We start from the raw sequence: 17,291 nt of genomic DNA on the forward strand, positions 1-17,291 counted from the left end.
ATGTGAAGGCAGTGAGGAGTGATAGGATTACGGGGCTACTACAGAGGCTATATCCTAGACCGGTTGAGGCCAAGATAGACAGAAATGCAGAGATAGAGAGGGTAATGAGAGGGGCCCTTGAGCTGAACAGAGATTTCAACAGTGATAAACAAGGTCAAGATACCCTCTGAGCCAGTCATCCCTCACCTGAAAATCTCTGTTGGAGGAATAATCCAAAATATAGAAACAGCTCTCTTACTGTGTACATCACAGCATTATTTTTAATTGTAAGATACGACGATCAACTTAAATATTCAGTAACCATGGAACAGTCAAGTGGGGTGTTCTCGAAATAGATTGATACAATGCCACTTAAAATAGTAGGATTATTTAGCTTTTTGGAAAATGATCATAGTAACGAGTGGAAGAGAAGTCAGAGCCCTAAAATAGACATTTGCTGAGATTATAATGATAGAAAAAAGGTATGTATATCAAAAATACTGGAAGGAAATCTCCCCAGATCCTAACAGAAGTTGTTAACATGGGAGTGTAATGGAAGAATCTTTTTCTCTTTTCCAAGGTGTCTAGGATATGGTTAATTTTCATTTAGAATTCATAAAGCAGCTCATTTAAAACGATCAAAGAGGTGTGAATGTTTGTAAAAAAGATAGTTAAGTGGAGAGAGACAGCTCAGAAAGAGAATGAGCTAGGCTAGCCTTCCCCATAGCCGTGTGTGATCAATACGCAGAGAGTTTCCTTACAGACTCCCCTCCCAGCCTGCATTATTGGCTCCATACAGCGCGTGAACCAAAAGATTGCTGATCTCAGTCTGAGTCCCAAACCGTTGGCCAACAGCCTGGTGAGTTATGGGTGCTAAGACGAGGCTTCCAGGCAGGAGGGAACCTGGGGGCTCCCCCATTTATTGGAAAGCACATTTGCGCAATAGAGATGTCAAAGATATATTTTAATACTTAGTAAACTTAATTTTTTTGGAGGAGTTTTAGGTCCACAGCAAAACTGAGCGGAAAGTAGAGAGTTCTGGCCTTCTTCCCCTGTCCCAGCCCATGGACAAGCTCCCCGTGGGTTTGTTAACATTTGTTACAATTGATGAACCTGCGTGGACACGTCATTATCAACCCAAAATTGTTTACATTACGGTTCAGTGCTACACATTCTGTGAGCTTGGGCAAATGTGTAATGACATCTGTCCACCTTTGCAGTATCGTACGGAAGGGTCTCACGGCTCTAAAAATCCTCTATGCTCTTCCTTTTCACGCTGCTGACTCCTGGCGACCCCTGAACTTTCTGCTATGTCCATAGTTTCCTAGAGTTAGAACCTCCAGTGCACTGGCCTCTTGCACTTAGTAATAGACATTTAAGGTTCCACCATGGCTTTTCATGGCTTGGTAGCGCATTTCTTTTTGGCGCTTGAATAGTATTCCTTTTCTCTGGATGCACCACAGTTGATTTACCTGTTCACCTCTTGGTTGTTTCCAAGTTTGGGCATTTATACATAAGGCTGCTGTCAAGCAGGGTTTTGTGTGGATGTATATTTTCAGTTCATTTGGGTAAACCGTGAGGAGTGCGATTCCTGAGCCATCTGGTAAGAGTATGTTGAATGTTGTAAGGAACTGCCAAAATGTCTCCCAACGTGGCTGCACCATTTTGCATTCCCAGAAGCCACGAATGAGAGCTCCCGTTGCTCCCCATCCACACCAGCATTTGATGGTGTCAGTATACTGGATCTTGGCCATTCTTTTTTTGTTGTTGTTGTGGTTGTTAGAGAGAGAGCGAGTGAGCACAGGCAGACAGAGAGGCAGGCAGAGGCAGAAGGAGAAGCAGGCTCCCTGCCGAGCAAGGAGCCCGATGCGGGACTCGACTCAGGACGCTGGTATCATGATCTGAGCTGAAGGCAGCCGCTTAACCAACTAAGCCACCCAGGCGTCCCGATCTTGGCCATTCTAATCAGTATATAACGATATCTCCCTGTCGTTTGAGTTTGCAATTTACTGATGACATGTACTATTGAACATCTTTTCATATGTCCGCTTGCCATATGTCGATCATCTTAAGTGGGGTGTCTGTTCAAGTCTTTGGCCCATTTTTTGATAGAGTTGTTTTTTTCTGGTTGGGTTTTAAGAATTCTTTGTATATTTTGGGTGACAGTCCTTTACCAGATGTATCTTTTGTAAGTGTTTTCTGCCACTTCACTCCAGCTAAATCTCCTAACCACATCACCCTTAGCAGCTTTCCACCAAGTTTCTCTGTCCCCAGGGTCCTGAGCTGGTGACTGTCTCCACAGATTTCAGCTGCACCCCCTCCCCTAAATTTTCTAGTGCTGACTTTTGGGGTCAGTTCATCTCTCAAGTCTGTCTTTTTTTGGGGAGGGGTTATTTGACAGAGACACAGCGAGAGAGGGAACATTAGCAGGAGGATTGGGGGGGTAGGGGGGAAGCAGGATTTCTGCCGAGCTGGGAGCCTGATGTGGGGCTCGATCCAAGTACCATGGGATCATGATCTGAGCCAAAGGCAGACACCTAACAACTGAGCCACCCAGGTGACCCCGTTTTTCTTTTTTTTTTTTTTAATTTAAATGGCAAGGCATGCATGTTTATCCTAAAATATTCAAACCGGGGCACCTGGGTGGCTCGGTCAGTTGAATGTCCAACTCTTGGTTTCTGTTCAGGTCATGATCTCAGGGTTGTGAGATCGAGCCCCACATTGGGCTTAGCGCTCGGCATGAAGTCTGTTTGGGATCCTCTCTCTCTGTTTCCCTCCTCCTGCACCCCTCCCCCTGCTCACACCGTCTCTTTTTCTAAAAAAATAAATACTTTTAAGTGAATAAGTAAATAAATAAATGGCTCAAACCATCTACAAATATACAAGTAAACTGTGAAAGTTACTTCACTCCCAGCCCTATTTTCTTCCTTAGAAGTGACCATCATTAGTCGTTTGGTGGGTATCCTTCCAAAACCTTCTTTTCTACGTTTAGAAAAATAGAACACACATATTTAGGGTTATTGTTTTCTTTTTTCTTTTTTTTTTAAGATTTTATTTATTTATTTGACAGATCACAAGTAGGCAGAGAGGCAGGCAGAGAGAGAGAAGGAAGCAGGCTCCCCGCCAAGCAGAGAGCCTGATTCGGGGCTTGATCCCAGGACCCTGAGATCATGACCTGAGCTGAAAGCAGAGGCTTAACCCACTGAGCCACCCTGGTGGCTGTTTGTTAACCTGCTTTTTTTTTTTTTTCCTTATTCATTTTCAGAATTATTTTAGAATCTCTGGGAGATTCTTCGAAGTCCATACTGTTGCTCTGTCCCTTTCTTTTTGTGGCTGCGTAATCCTGGAGAGCACCTGGGGAGACATGCCAATGCTGGGGAACCTTGAAAGCCCATAACTGAATTTATCCATAGGGAATATGCCACATTGTGACGTAATAAATTCAACTGTTCCCTACTGATAACGATTTCAGTGGTATTTTCATCAGAGTGAACATGGGAATGTTTCTGTATGTGTATCTTGGGGCTCGTTTGCAAGTATTTCTTCAGGTAGGATTCTAGAATTGAAATTGTCCAATTTTGGTAAAAATGGATTGCCTTTCACGGAGGCTAAGCTGTTGTTTGCTCATGCCGAAGTCAGACCACTGGTTTCAGTCGCCCCTCCCCCACCAATTGTGAGTAAAGACAAAACACACATAGGGTCTGGAGTGGTGGCATGGACTTTAAGCAGCCTTGTACCTGTGTGCGTGCACGTGTCCGTGGGAGAGGGCATAGCCCTAGAGGCGCAGGCTCCAGAGTGAGACTGTCCAACCTTAAACTCCCGCTCTGTTGTTTTCTCACATTGTGACATTAGGCAAATTATTCAACCTTTGTGAACCTCTGTTTTCTAGAAAATGAGGATAACAGTAATAAAGGTTCTCATGGGGCTGTTGCAAGAATTAGAGGAGTTAAAACTCACCAAAACCCCTAAACCAGGGCAGAGAAGAGTGCCTGGCTCACAGGAGGGATATTCTATATGTATAAACATGTAAGAGAAAAGTCTGGAAGGTTACACACAATCCATGGAGTCAGTTCTGGAAAGTGGGGGGGATGGGAGGTGAGTAAAACGTTTATTACTCTAAATAATTCTGTAGTATTTGGGTATTTTACAACAGAAATGTATTTGTATGTCCTGTGATTTTTTTCCCCCAATTGTAATGTTAAAAGCAGGAAAAGAATGTTTTGCTCCCAGAAGCAGGATCCAGTGGCTTTTCAAGATTGCCCAGCTTTGGCATATCTCCTCGGGTGCTCTCTCTTGCCCCTTGGATCCAGGAAGGGGCTGGCCGGAGCAGCCTCGGGTCCTCCTTTGTCTAGGAGGAAGGGACTCCTTGCCTGTCCTTCCTGTCCTCTGCCCAAGCAGCTGGTCAGCTCTGTCGGGTCTGCCTTCTGCCCCCAGAGCCCATCCGGGGCTACCCCGCCCACCCTCTGTTGGCTGTGGTTTGCCCCGCTCTCTATTCTCCAGGCCTTGACTCTGTGGCTGCTTCTCCCGAGGCAGCCCCTTAGCCAGACTGGTTTCTCCAGCATCCATGCTGCCCTCCTGGCTGGCACCTAGCACGGTGCCTGGGGTCTGAGAAGTGCTTTCTCGATGTGTACTAATTAATGAGTAAGGGGCTGGCTTACTTACTTACTGGGTGGCTCAGTGGGTTAAGGCCTCTGCCTTCAGCTCGGGTCATGGTCCCAAGGTCCTGGATCGAGCCCTGAATTGGGCTCTCTGCTGGGCGGGGAGCCTGCTTCCCTTCCCCTCTCTCTGCCTACTTGTGATCTCTTTCTGTCAAATAAATAGGTAAAATCTTAAAAAAAAAAAAAAAAAATGGGTAAGCCCCACATCCCCTCCCTGCATCCCACATGGCCACGTCCTATTTCTCTTCCTTCTTCCATGCGCTCAGTGTGGGTTTTCCTCATCTCTGAACCATGCTTAGCTCTCCTTAGCTCTCCTTTCCAGTCTTCCTCCCTTCCACGCTCTGCCCGCAGATCATCACTCTGGAAAGGCCTTCCCAGCATCTTCGACCCCAGGAGTAGCGTCAGTGCTCCTTCTGGGCACACGTCTGGCATCCTGTCCCTTCCCACGGCAGCATCCGTCACCTCATAATCACTTGCTTCTCCCCACCAATCCTCGAGCCCTTGGAAGGCAGGGATGGCTTTCACTGCTCACTGCTGCACTTGACCTGGGCATGGCATTGGCCTTTAGCAGGTGCTCAGGACATATCTGTGGAATGAGTGATACGGTTGCAAATTCTAGCTTCTCTCCTGTGCTTCAGCCTCATAGTCCAGCTACCTGGAGCAGTGACACTGAAACCTAACTGATCATTGGACTTCCCTGGGAGGTTTTTAAAATCTAAAAGTGAGGGGAGCCTGGGTGGCTCAGTCGGTTAAACATCCGCCTTTGGCTCAGGTCATGATCTTGGGGTGCCGGGATCGAGTCCCACGTTGGGCTCTCTACCCAGCGGGGAGTCTGCTTCTTGCTCTTCCTCTATTCTTCCTCCTGCTCATCCTCGCTCACTCTCTCACTCTCTTTCAAATAAATAAATAAAATCTTAAAAAAAAAACCAAAACCCTAAGGGGCACCTGGGTGGCTTAGTCATTAAGTGTCTGCCTTTGGCTCAGGTCATGATCCCGGGGTCCTGGGATGGAGCCCTGCATCAGACTCCCTGCTCGGCAGGAAGCCTGCTTCTCCCTCTCCCACTCTCCCTGTTTGTGTTCCCTTTCTCACTGTGTCTCTCTCCATCAAGTGAATAAATAAAATCTTAAAAAATAAAAAATAAAAAAAAATCCTAAAAGTGAAAAAGAACATTGCACAGAACTGTATGTTTTATGTGTTCTCATTTGAACATGGAGAGTATGCAAGAACTGAGGGTGTTGTGGGGAGTAGGGGGTTTAAGAGGGAGACTTCTGACTCTACTATTTGATTTTATACCTTGTAAAATATTTACTGGTTTTTAAAATTTAAATAGAGAACTATTCAGGCGCCACCATAAATAAACAGTTCCTGACCCAAGGCAGATGTCAGGAGCGAGCGTCTCTAGTGAACTGGTCTATGTGAGTAATTCCCCAGCTGTGCTGGCCATCAGCCAGGTTTGGGAGTTGACTTGGCACTTGTAGGTACCGCTGTCATCTCCAACGCAAACAGCCCCACGCTGGTCTCCTCATTTCCCCCTAAAACTTGCTTTTCTTCCAATGTTCTTCTGTCCTTTCTGCTCTCTCTGTGTGCAAATCTCGTCCATCCTTTCAAGACCTAGACAATCTTGGCTACAGTGGCATCCTGATAAGGCTCAGAGATGCTGCTGTTTTGCTACATTGGGTTATACCCATCCAAGTCGCTCATTGTACCTCCTCTTGGACTCCTTTTTTTGGAGCAACAGTGTTGACAGACTTACCCGTGTGACCCTTTTTCCCAACCACCTACACCTGCGCACATGTCAATTTCCGATAAGGTGATGGGAAGCTGGAGGGGCATTTCACAGGGTATCAAGCACGATAGACACATGCCTCATCATGTCCCCCAACACTCGTGTCCCGCCTCTTCTGGGCAGTCCTCTGTGATTGCTCCAGCTCACACTGCTCTCATTTGTTCCAGTCCCAAACGTAGCAGTTCAGGACTTAATTGGTCCATGTGTGCAGATGTGAGTGTCCAGATAGATTGTAAATTCCTAAGGCAAGAGCACAGAGCTAATTCTTCATTAGCTTTATCATCCAAGAACTGTACCAGGCTCATGGTTGACAATCAGTACAACTTTTTGGGTCACTGACATTCATTTTTCTTTCCTTTTCTTTCCCCAAGAAGGGATTGGGGTGGGGAGAGTCAGAGATCTCAGAGATCAAGAGAAATCTCTTGAGAAGTCAAGGGTATGGTGATTAATAATAATAGTAATTACCCTTTATTGAGCCGCTCCTACCTCATAGCCTCTGTGCTTGTGTTTTAAGATGTGTTCAGTATTTTATATCTGATCCTACAAACACCCGAGAAGGTAGATATCATTGTCCCCTTACAGAGGATTTAAACAATAGCTTTTAACCCATGGAGCTTGATTGGACCCATTCCAAATTCTGTACCCCTCAGAGGTATAGACAAGAGGAAGCAAGGCCAGGAGGAAGGGCAGCGCAGGAAAATGTACTGGTGGTTGACACTTGGTGGGGGCGGGGGCAGTCAGTGACACCAACGGCCATGGAGAGAATGTGAGGCGTGCCACCAACTTTGCTCCAGGCCTTTTCCACACCAGCAGGAGACATGGCCTGCTCTCCGACACCCCCCGCCCCGAGATCTGCATGAATTCCCTAATGCTCCTTTTCTTTTTGATTTTTGAAGGCAATTGAGAGATATGAGTTGGAGAAGAAGGCTTTGAGAGAGAAAAGTCAAGATGGCCTGAGAAACAGAGGCAAATATCCTTTCTCATACAGCCTTGCTGGTGTTTTTGTGGGGATCAGCTTTCATTAGGATCCCAAATGCAGTTAATCAGGAATCCAGCATTTCAGCTGAGGATGTTTTCGTCCTCTTCTGAAGGAGTCTGAGTTGCTAGCATTGGGCAAGTTAGGAGGGAAGGACGGCACACGTAGAGACAGCCTGCTACGTGCGGACTCCTTTGTTAAAACTTCATAATGTCCCCACCTGTGGGGCAGGTGCCACTGAACCTAGTTTACAGATGAGGGCACCGGCTCTGCAGGCGGGCCTGGATTCGGGTTCCAGCCTGCCTTCACAGCGCATGCTCTGTCTGCTCCTCCCGGGGCAAGGAGTCTAACCCATGGTGGGGGGGAGTCTTAGTGAGTTACCAAATGCAGGTGGGGTCCAGTGAGACTACCAGTGTGGCCATCACCTGGCAGCTCAGGCAGAGTGAACAGTCATAGCCATAATTAGCGCACAGCGGGGGCCAGACCCCATGGCTACTCACATCCTGTTTCTCCTCCATTCTTCCGCAGACAAGAGTCGAAGCAAATCAGAGTTCATCTGCAGAGGCTCCCAATCCAGGAGTGTCAGACCTTTCATTTCTAAAAGGGTAAGGGATCTATTGCTGGGTCTCTTTCTGACTGGTTTCCATGGGGCACAAAATTAGATTTTATTCCTGGGGAGGGCATGCTGGGCACCTGGCTGGTGATGGTGCGGGGGGTGGGGGTGGGGGACCCACAGGGGGCCCCTTTTTAGAGAATCTTAAGGTATCTTAATAACTCTGAAATTTCTCATATACCACCCCCGTAGGGGTAAAATGAGGAGTGTTCAGAGGTCATTTGTCTGTTTCTTTGTAGAGCATCAAAGGTGGGTCCTCCGGGTACCTGGGTGGCTCAGTCCTTAGGCGTCTGCCTTTAGCTCGGGTCATGATCCCAGGGTCCTGGGATCGAGCCCCACATCCAGCTCCTTGCTCAGCGGGAAGCCTGTTTCTCCCTCTTGCACTCCCCCCCGCTTGTGTTCCCTCTCTTGCTGTCTCTCTCTCTGTGTCAAATAAATAAATAAAATCTTAAAAAAAAAAAAAAGGTGGTTCCTCTTAGAAACGGTAAGTTCAGAGGAGCCCTGGTGCTGCCCCACCCCAAGAGACCGGGTCACACCCAGTGCACGTGGTGTCTGTCACTGGGACACCGCAGGAAGCTGACAGCAGCCTGTCCAGCATCATCACCTGGCTGGCAGAGCCCCCACCGCCTGCCCCATGTGGGGGCTGGCCGCTGCCTCTGGGGCTGCGGTCTGGCCCCACCTCGAAGCCACCCCAGTGCAGAGTCTTCTGAGCTCCCACATCATACGTATTCAAACCACGCCGGAACCCACAAAACCACCTATTATTGTCACTACGGCCTAGGAAATTCCCACGCAGTGGAAAGCCCGATGCTCGGGAGTGGGTCTCAAGTGCCACGCTGCCTCTGACGGTGGCCGAGCAGTGTGAAGGCCCAGCCCCAGGGGGCACAGCTGGTCAGGTGGTCTGAGTTCAGGTCAGAGCAGTTCTTCAGGGAGTTCTGCCAATGCCAATGCCATAGGCCGATTAGAAAGTTTCTTGATCCCACAGAATGTTTCCAGTAGGTGCCTTGGGTGATGGCGATCAATTTCCTCTTTACAATTTTCTGTATTTTCATCTATTTTTTGGTTATTATATTGCCTCTTTCAGAAATTCTTTAGGGGCGCGTGGGTGGCTCAGTGGTTAAAGCCTCTGCCTTTGGCTCAGGTCATGATCTCAGGGTCCTGGGATGGAGTCCCGCATCGGGCTCTCTGCTCAGCAGAGAGCCTGCCTCCTCCTGTCTCTCTCTGCCTGCCTCTCTGCCTACTTGTGATCTGTCAAATAAATTTAAAAAAAAAAAACTTAAAAAAAAAAAGAAATTCTTTTTTTTTTTTTAAGAAATTCTTTATAAATAAATAAACCCAAAAGGAGGGAAGCTATACGCTCTGATCATTAATGATGATAATATCAATTAGAGGTCATCAGTGAGTAGTTAATTAAATGATAGCACATCTCCTTAACAGGATCTATTACCTTTTATTTTTAAGATTTTTTTTTTTGGAAAGATTTTTTTTTTAAGATTTTATTTATTTATTTGACAGAGATCACAAGTAAGCAGAGAGGCAGGCAGAGAGAAGAGGAAGCAGGCTCCCTGCTGAGCAGAGAGCCTGATGCGGGGCTCGATCCCAGGACCCTAGGATCACGACCTGAGCCGAAGGCAGAGGCTTTAACCCACTGAGCCACCCAGGCGCCCTTGGAAAGATTTTATTTATTTATTTGACAGAGAGAGAGAGAGAGCAGAAGCACAAGCAGAGGGAGTGGGAGAGGGAAAGCAGGCCTCCTGGTGAGCAGGGAGCCCAATGTGAGTCTTGTCCCAGGTCCCTGGGATCATGACCTGAGTTGAAGGCAGACACTTAGCGACTGAGCCACCCAGGCTCCCCAAAAGGATCTATCATCTTAAGTGATAAAGTTGAAGACAGTGTAGCAACATGGAAAATCTGAAGTGGAGAGAGCAGGGCATAAAAGAGTGTGTGTGTATGTTTATGTTTTGTAAAGTGAGTGAAGTTACACAGGTGCTCAAAGCCTGAAAGGGAAAATAAAAATAACACAAATAGGGGTATGGTAGGAGGTGCTGGGGTCATGAATGCACCCGCATTTTTTTTCAGCGTTGTAAAAAGTGGTTATGTCATCTTCGTGATGAAAAGGGGAAGGTATCTTATTAGTTTTAAACCATCAAATGGCAAACCTCATTTCCATATTCTTTTTGTTTCAGAAAATAGCCCACAAAAATCTCTTGGCAGAACTGTACCAGTACACATCGTTTAACAGCGCCATACCAAACAGGCTTCCAAACGGGGTGAACTTCTGTGACATGGTGGGCAATGTGGTCCGCTCTGAGAGACACCCCCTCAGTGGCAAGGTAAGGAAAGACGGTGGGCGGTTCCCCACTGTTCACAGTCAGCTCCAGGAGGCCCGGCTGTACCCCAGCTTTATAGCAATGCGCATGGCAGGCACATGCAGCTGTCCCTGTTTTATACCCCCGGAAAGGGAAACGGAATCCAGGTCACTAAGTCACCCAGGGCCACACAGTTTGCAAATGACTGAACCAAGATTGGAACCCAAGCTCCCTCCGAAACCTAGATTTTCCCTCCCAGGGGACTGATTTCCACACTGTTTTGATCACGTATCCTATATCAGCAGGAAATTTTGATCACGTGCCCTCACCGTGTTGTGTTTCTTTATCAAAGATACACATGCTCTGTTGTCAATAGCTACATTGTATGTTAGTAATCTTAATTTCTTGTTTGTTTTTTAAAAATAGATATTAGAATATATTCCTAGAATATATTCCGAGGGGTGCCAAGGGGTGTCAAGGGGTGTGGGACCCCTTGGCATCCTTTGGGGTGAATTACCACGTGGAGCGTGCTGGGTTCTTTATGAGGTGGGGTGGGGGACTTCCCAAGGCCCAGAACAGGGGTGAGACAGCACTGGGCACTCAGGAGGTGGGGACGAGTGTGAGGAGGGATGGGGAGGGGGAAGGCCAAGGAAGTGGATCTGTAGCCCTGTAGCTGTGCCTCAGCACCCTTCGTGAATGTTAACTAACTACCGTTCATTGTCCAATCATGGTCCCTGTGGCTCCTAACTAGTCACCCCACCATTGCGGGGACCCAGCTTCTTAGTCTTAACTACCCACGCTTCCCACTGCTGCTTCAAACCCCTCACTCCCCCATCTCTATCTCTCTCTCCTTTCCCTCCCTCTGTCCTCTTTCTCTTTCCCTCCCTCTTTCTCTGTCCCCTCCCCCTACCCGCCTTCCCTCCTCTCTTCTCACTGGTCCTCCCTGCTGCCTTCTCTCCAGTGCTGCCTCTGTGTCTCTGCGTCTGTCCCATCTGATTCCTCGTGTCTTGTGTTCAGACTTTCTAAGAGTGATGATCTGTTCCGACCAGTTACTGCCCAGCATGGGGATGATGTTTGCTGGAGTTCCAGTGCCTGGTTCCAGCATGGACTGCGGTCAGCAAGTGGACCGCTGCCTTTGACCAGGCAGTAGTGGCTCTGGGGTTGGGTACCTGATCCCCTGCTGTCCTTAGCTCAAAGGGGAGGAGTGGCCTGCTCTCAGAGCGTCACATTTACCCCAGGACAATGTCAAGAGATGCTCCCCGCAGGATTATGTATGATGGCAAAGACCTGGAAAGTAGCTCTCTGGACTCTAGTTTCTTCCATAAAATACGGATGTGAGCGTCTCTACCTAGAGGTGTTATTGTAAAATTAAATACAATAAGGATCTCATTTAAATGTATAAAAAGCACTTAGGGAGGGTGCCAGAGTGGCTCAGTCAGTTAAGTGCCCAACTCTTGTTTTCAGCTCAGGTCTTGATCTCTGGGTCCTGGGATAGAGCCCCGTGTTGGGCTCCACGCTCAGCAGAAGTCTGCTTGTGCCCCACCCCAGCCCCCTGCCCATGGGAGAGAGCACACATGCACACACACACACACTCTTTCTCTAAAATAAATAAATAAATCTTAAAAAAAAATGAAAAGCACTTGGCACCATGCTTAGTTAAATCATGAGTTCTCAAAAAATGGTAATTTCTATTATCAGCATTATTAGAAATTGTTTAAGGATGATTAGTAGAAGGTCATCTCAGTCATTTTGGGTACATATATCATGGCCTAGCTAGCCATTGAAATGAGTGTTTATAAAGAGTATATTTTGCTCTGCTGTGATGTTAAGTGAAAAATATTAGTATATAAAACTCTACAACACAATATTCCATAAGCACACACATAGGAAAATCTGGGGATGAAACCATACATAGATATTACCAATGTTCACTGAGTGATAAGGTTATAGCTTTTTCTTCCCTCTTTTTCTGTACTTTAAAAAGAAGAAAGGGGTGCCTGGCTGGCTTGGTCAGAAGAGCATGCGAGTCTTGATCTCAGGTCATGAGTTTAAATCCCACATGGGGCATAGAGATTACTTAAATAAATAAAACACTTTTGTATTTTTTAAAATTAACTTATAATGTATAATTTGCTTCAGGGGTACAGGTCTGTGAATCATCAGTCTTACACAATTCACAGCACTCACCATAGCACATACCCTCCCCAATATCCATCACCCAGCCACCCTCAGTTTGTTTCCTGGAGATTAAGAGTCTCTTACGGTTTGTCTTCCTCCCCAGTCCCATCTTGTTTCATTTTTTCCCTCCCTATCCCCCACAACCCCCGACCTTGCCTCTCAAATTCCCCTTATCAGAGAGATCATATGATAATGGCCTTTCTCTGACTTGACTTATTTCGCTCAGCTTAATACCCTCTAGTTCCATCTAGGACATTGCAAATGGCAAGAGTTCATTTCTTTTGATGGCTGCATGGTATTCCGTTGTATATATATACCACATCTTCTTTATCCCTTCATCTGTTTATGGACTTCTGGGTTCTTTCCATAGTTTGGCTATTGTGGACATTGCTGCTAGAAACATTCGGGTACACATGTCCCTTCGGATCACTAATAAAACACTTCTGAATTAGATAGATAGGTAGGTAGAGGAAAGACTTGAGAACAAACAAATTGTATGTTTCAGGGACCTGCTGTCCCTGCGTAACTTTCCTGCCCCCTGGCACAGCCACATGCACTCATGTTCCAATTTGCTTTGTGGGTAGCTCCAAGGACAGTGACCACTCTTACTTAATGTCCTGTTTTGGAGGGCCCACAGGGAGTGTTCTCCTTAGGCCTTAATCCCCAGAAAAACTGTGCATGTCCTGGCATGCTTTTCATCTTATAACTGGTGCCTCTAACTAATGCTTTTTTTTGGCTCCCAGGAAACTCTAGGCAAATCTGTGTCTTACTGTTATTTTAATTTAATTTAATTTTATTATTTCCTTAAAATTTTTTTTATTGAAGGAATCTCTACACCCAACACAGGGGCTCCAACTCACAACCCCAAGACCCAAGAGTCTCACACTCCACCAACAAAGGGCCAGCCAGGTGCCCCTTTGTCGTACCTTTAAAAGGCCCCTCTTTGGTCCTGCTCAGGGCCATCGCAAGCCACGCCCTCTCCTTGTCACTTCTCGCCTCTCTAGGCAGCAGGGGTGGGCACTGGCCCCTCACCGAGCCTCGCCTGGGACACTTGCTGCCCTCGATTCTCACCGCCGCTCTCTCCCAGTGCTGCCGCAGCCTGTCCCCATTCCCGTCCCTGAACGTGGCCCGAGTCCCTCCGCCCTCCGCTCTCAGAAGGCCAAGTCCGATGGGTGCGTTCAGTTGTTCCCTTAGATGGGCTGTCTGTGGAACTGACCCCGAGGATGATTCCCTGTATCAGAAGTTCCATTCTTCCGTGGTTTCTCTGGCAGCTTCCCGGTCTGCTCGAGCAGCACGTTTGGGTCTTCCAAGCCCATGTTCTTCAGGACCCCGCCTCTGCGCTGTCTTCTCCCTCCACACAGACTCATGGGGGACGGCAGAGGGTGGGCAGCAGTCATCTTCTCCCCACTCGAGGCTCCCCACTGTGTCATACCTCCAAAGCCCGTGCTGTGCCCCCAACTCCCAGATTCCTCGTGCCCAGATTTCTCAGCCTCCTCAGACCCGCTTCGCCTCCTGTCTTACCGAAAACTGCCACCTTCCACCCAAGCAGCAGCCGGTCTCCTCCCTCCCTCGCCCCTGCTTCTGAGCCGGCCCTGAGATTCACCTACTGTCTTTACTGTACCTCCTTCTCCTTCACTGCCACTGCCAAGTGCAGGCCCCACACCGTCCTGTCTGGATCGCTGCCCCTGCTGCTCGGCATGCCATCGGCCTCACCATCTCAGTGCCCTCTAATGCACCTTCTGTGCTGCCTCCAGGTGTCTTTCTAGAACAACAGTTTCATGGTGTTTGCACCCTGCTGAAAACTCTTCAGGGCCAGCTGTCCCCCCTCCCCCTGTCCAGTGGCGGAAGAACTCTAAGTCCTAGCCCCCAGGTGTCTCACAGCCTGACCTCTCAGTGCCCACACCCAGTGCCTTCCACAGTCCAGAAAGCCCTTGAACCTCCCCGAATGTGTCCTGCTGTTTCCCAACCTCGGCACATGCTTTCCCCTGTCTGTGCAGCTCTCAGCTCTCCCTTCTTCATCCGGTCATTTTTACTCTCAGAGTCTCCCCTGGTACCCCAAGCATAGGTTAGCTGCCCCTTGGGGCTCCACGTCCCCCTGGATTCCTGCTCTCAGGGCACCCATCACACTAGATTACAAATGTCTGCTTACCTGGGAACATCTCCAGGGCTGGGACTCTCCATCACCATCCAAGCACCTAGTAGGTGCTCAGTAAATATCTGTTGAAGGGCTGAAATGAAATCCTTTTTGAAAGGAAACAGAAGTGTGAATAAGTAAATAAATAGGAACTAGCATGCCCTTAGCGAGTGTTTCCCAAGTGCCTGGTTCTAAGCACCTTGTATGTCTCACTCGCTCATGGAATCATCGTATCAGTCCTCAAGGTGGGGACTATCGTTGTCACCTTCATTCTCCGTGATGTCAGCAGGCTGTGCCCCAGGATCCAGAGAGGGGTCCCCAGGGCCAGCCAAGAGGGGCCCTGGCTGCTCACAGGCTAGAAATCAAACCCAAGCCAGCAGGGTGTGAAAGCAGGATTTATTGAAGGAATTAAGAGAGGGCAAGTGGAGACAGAACATCTGGGAGACTCAGAAAGGAAAAGGGTATGAGTCTTGTCTATGTTCCAGGTCCGGGGTTTTTGTTGAAGGCGGTGGTCTGGTGTATATGTCCTCTCAGGCAGCCAGGAACTGGTTTGAGCAATGACAGAGGCCCAGACGTTACTCCTTGAAGCTAGGGTGTCCTGGTGTCAGTGTCTAGCACCAGTGATCTAGACTACGCACATGACCACATGTCCGGTCATTCTCACCTGGTCCTTCCTTAGATGTTGTCTATTATAGAGAAATTGTTAACTCCTTGTCGTTTACAAGGAGGACATACACTATTTGCTTTATGAGGCTTATGTAAAGTGGGCGGTGCAGGTCCTAGCAAGACTAGGAGCAGGAAAAAGAGCAAAAAGCAGATTTCTTTTGGAGATTCCCTGTTTCATCTGGTTAGGGAAAATGAGCACATACAGGTTCAAGAACATTGTTCAAGATCACCCAGTTTTAAAGTGTAAGAGCTGGATTTGAATCCGGGCAGTCTGGTGCTGATGTCAGTGCTCTTAACTGCTCTGACTCTACTTTTCCTCCAGGGAAGTGGGAGGAATGGTGATATAGACAAAGCAGATACCAGGGCTCAGAGAGCTCCCTGCTAATGAGGGAGGCTTACTTATCAACTCACCATGCCCTCCACTTCCATGGGCCTGAAGGGAGGCTGGGGGGGGGGTCTCTCCCTTTGCATCCAGGAGGGGGACAAGAGTGGGATCTCTTTACTCTTCATAATGCTAAGGGGTTAGGTAACCCTACTTTAGAGCCTCCCGGGCCATGTGACCTTGGGCCAGAATCCTAAACTTTCCATCCGTACTTTCCTCTTCTATAAACTGGGGATGTCTGTGGTATCTACCAGACAGATTGTGAAAAATGAAGTGGGATAGGGAGGGAATGTGCATAGCCCAGTGCCTGACGCATGGGCTATGTATATTAGCCCATATATCGATAATATGTATATTATCAAAAAATAGCAGATATATATATCTCATATTTTTATGAATATACATAATATGTAAATATACACATACATGTAAAATATACATATGTATATATGTATATTTTAAAGATCTTACTTATTTGAGAGAGAGACAGCACAAGCGTCTGCCCTGAACTGAAGGCAGACACTTACCCAAATGAGCTTACCCAGGTAAGTAAGTCAGTAATAAATGACATGTAAGTAAATAACACTTACCCAAATGAGCTGAAGGCAGACACTTACCCAGGTGCCCCAACATATTATTATATTATTATATATATTATTATATTATTAAGGTAGTAGCTTTGGAATCAGAGTAAGGTTCAAGACCCTGTTGCATCACAATGAAGTCTGAAATCTAATTTTAGAATTCCATAGGCTTACTAGGAGCCCAGCAAAATCCCCTGGTCCAGTGATTTGCATTTATATAATATCTGTGTTTGTTGATGACATCTGATCCAAGTAGGTGAGAGCTTGGGGCAGGGGCCTGGAGTGACAGGTCTCAGTCTTCACTCAGCCCCTTGCTGGCTGTATTACTTTGGGCAAGTAATTTTAGCTCTGGGTCCTCGGTATTCTCATCTGTAAGATGGAGATTATCATAGTGGTTAAATGAGAGCATGTAAAAACACCTGGAAAGGCTAATAGTCGGCACTCACTGGAAAGGATAAGTGTTATTTTTAAGTTGACGCCAACACAGGTTCATTCCAAAGATGACTGGCGGGAAGACGGAGTGATTAGTAATAGTAACAAGCTGTGGAAAGTAGGAGGAAAGGCGGGTCTTGGAAGGAGAAGATTATCAATCAGCCTTTGACTCCAAGTGAAAAATGTTTTTTTTTCAGAAACAACAACAATAGGGGCGCCTGGGTGGCTCAGTGGGCTAAGGCCTCTGCCTTCAGCTCAGCTCATGATCTCAGGGTCCTGGGATCGAGCCCTGCATCGGGCTCTCTGCTCGGCAGGGAGCCTGCTTCCCATCCTCTTGCTCTCTGCCTGCCTCTCTGCCTACTTGTGATCTCTGTCTGTCAAATGAATAAATAAAAAAGATCTTAAAAAAAAAACCAACAGCAATAATAATGTGATTTTCTTTTTCTTTTCTTTTTCTTCAAGTCTTTCTGTTCAGATAAAGAATTAGAGAAGTTTCTCTCTTCTCCTTCTCTAAGAGCCATATGGCTGGATAGCTTCTGGTGGATCTTTCATGAGAGGTACCAGGTAAATGCAAATATGATCGCTTCTCTCCC

At 47.3% G+C, this 17,291-nt stretch overlaps 1 protein-coding gene across 2 annotated transcripts in view; it reads left to right on the top strand.

Annotated features, from left to right (window-relative positions):
* Window positions 1-17,291, top strand: part of LOC111157637 (family with sequence similarity 227 member A) — an 83,160-nt gene that overhangs the window by 1,108 nt on the left and 64,761 nt on the right. For both annotated transcript variants that reach the window (XM_022519230.1, XM_022519231.1), the window contains exons 2-6: window positions 756-838; window positions 7,321-7,390; window positions 7,929-8,005; window positions 10,200-10,346; window positions 17,161-17,262. In XM_022519230.1, the coding sequence (XP_022374938.1) occupies window positions 756-838; window positions 7,321-7,390; window positions 7,929-8,005; window positions 10,200-10,346; window positions 17,161-17,262 (479 nt within the window). The remainder of the gene's footprint in view (window positions 1-755; window positions 839-7,320; window positions 7,391-7,928; window positions 8,006-10,199; window positions 10,347-17,160; window positions 17,263-17,291) is intronic.

Source organism: Enhydra lutris, unplaced genomic scaffold (genome assembly GCF_002288905.1).
Source record: "Enhydra lutris kenyoni isolate GAN:26980312 unplaced genomic scaffold, ASM228890v2 scaffoldscaffold55, whole genome shotgun sequence".
Taxonomy (NCBI): Eukaryota; Metazoa; Chordata; class Mammalia; order Carnivora; family Mustelidae; genus Enhydra; species Enhydra lutris.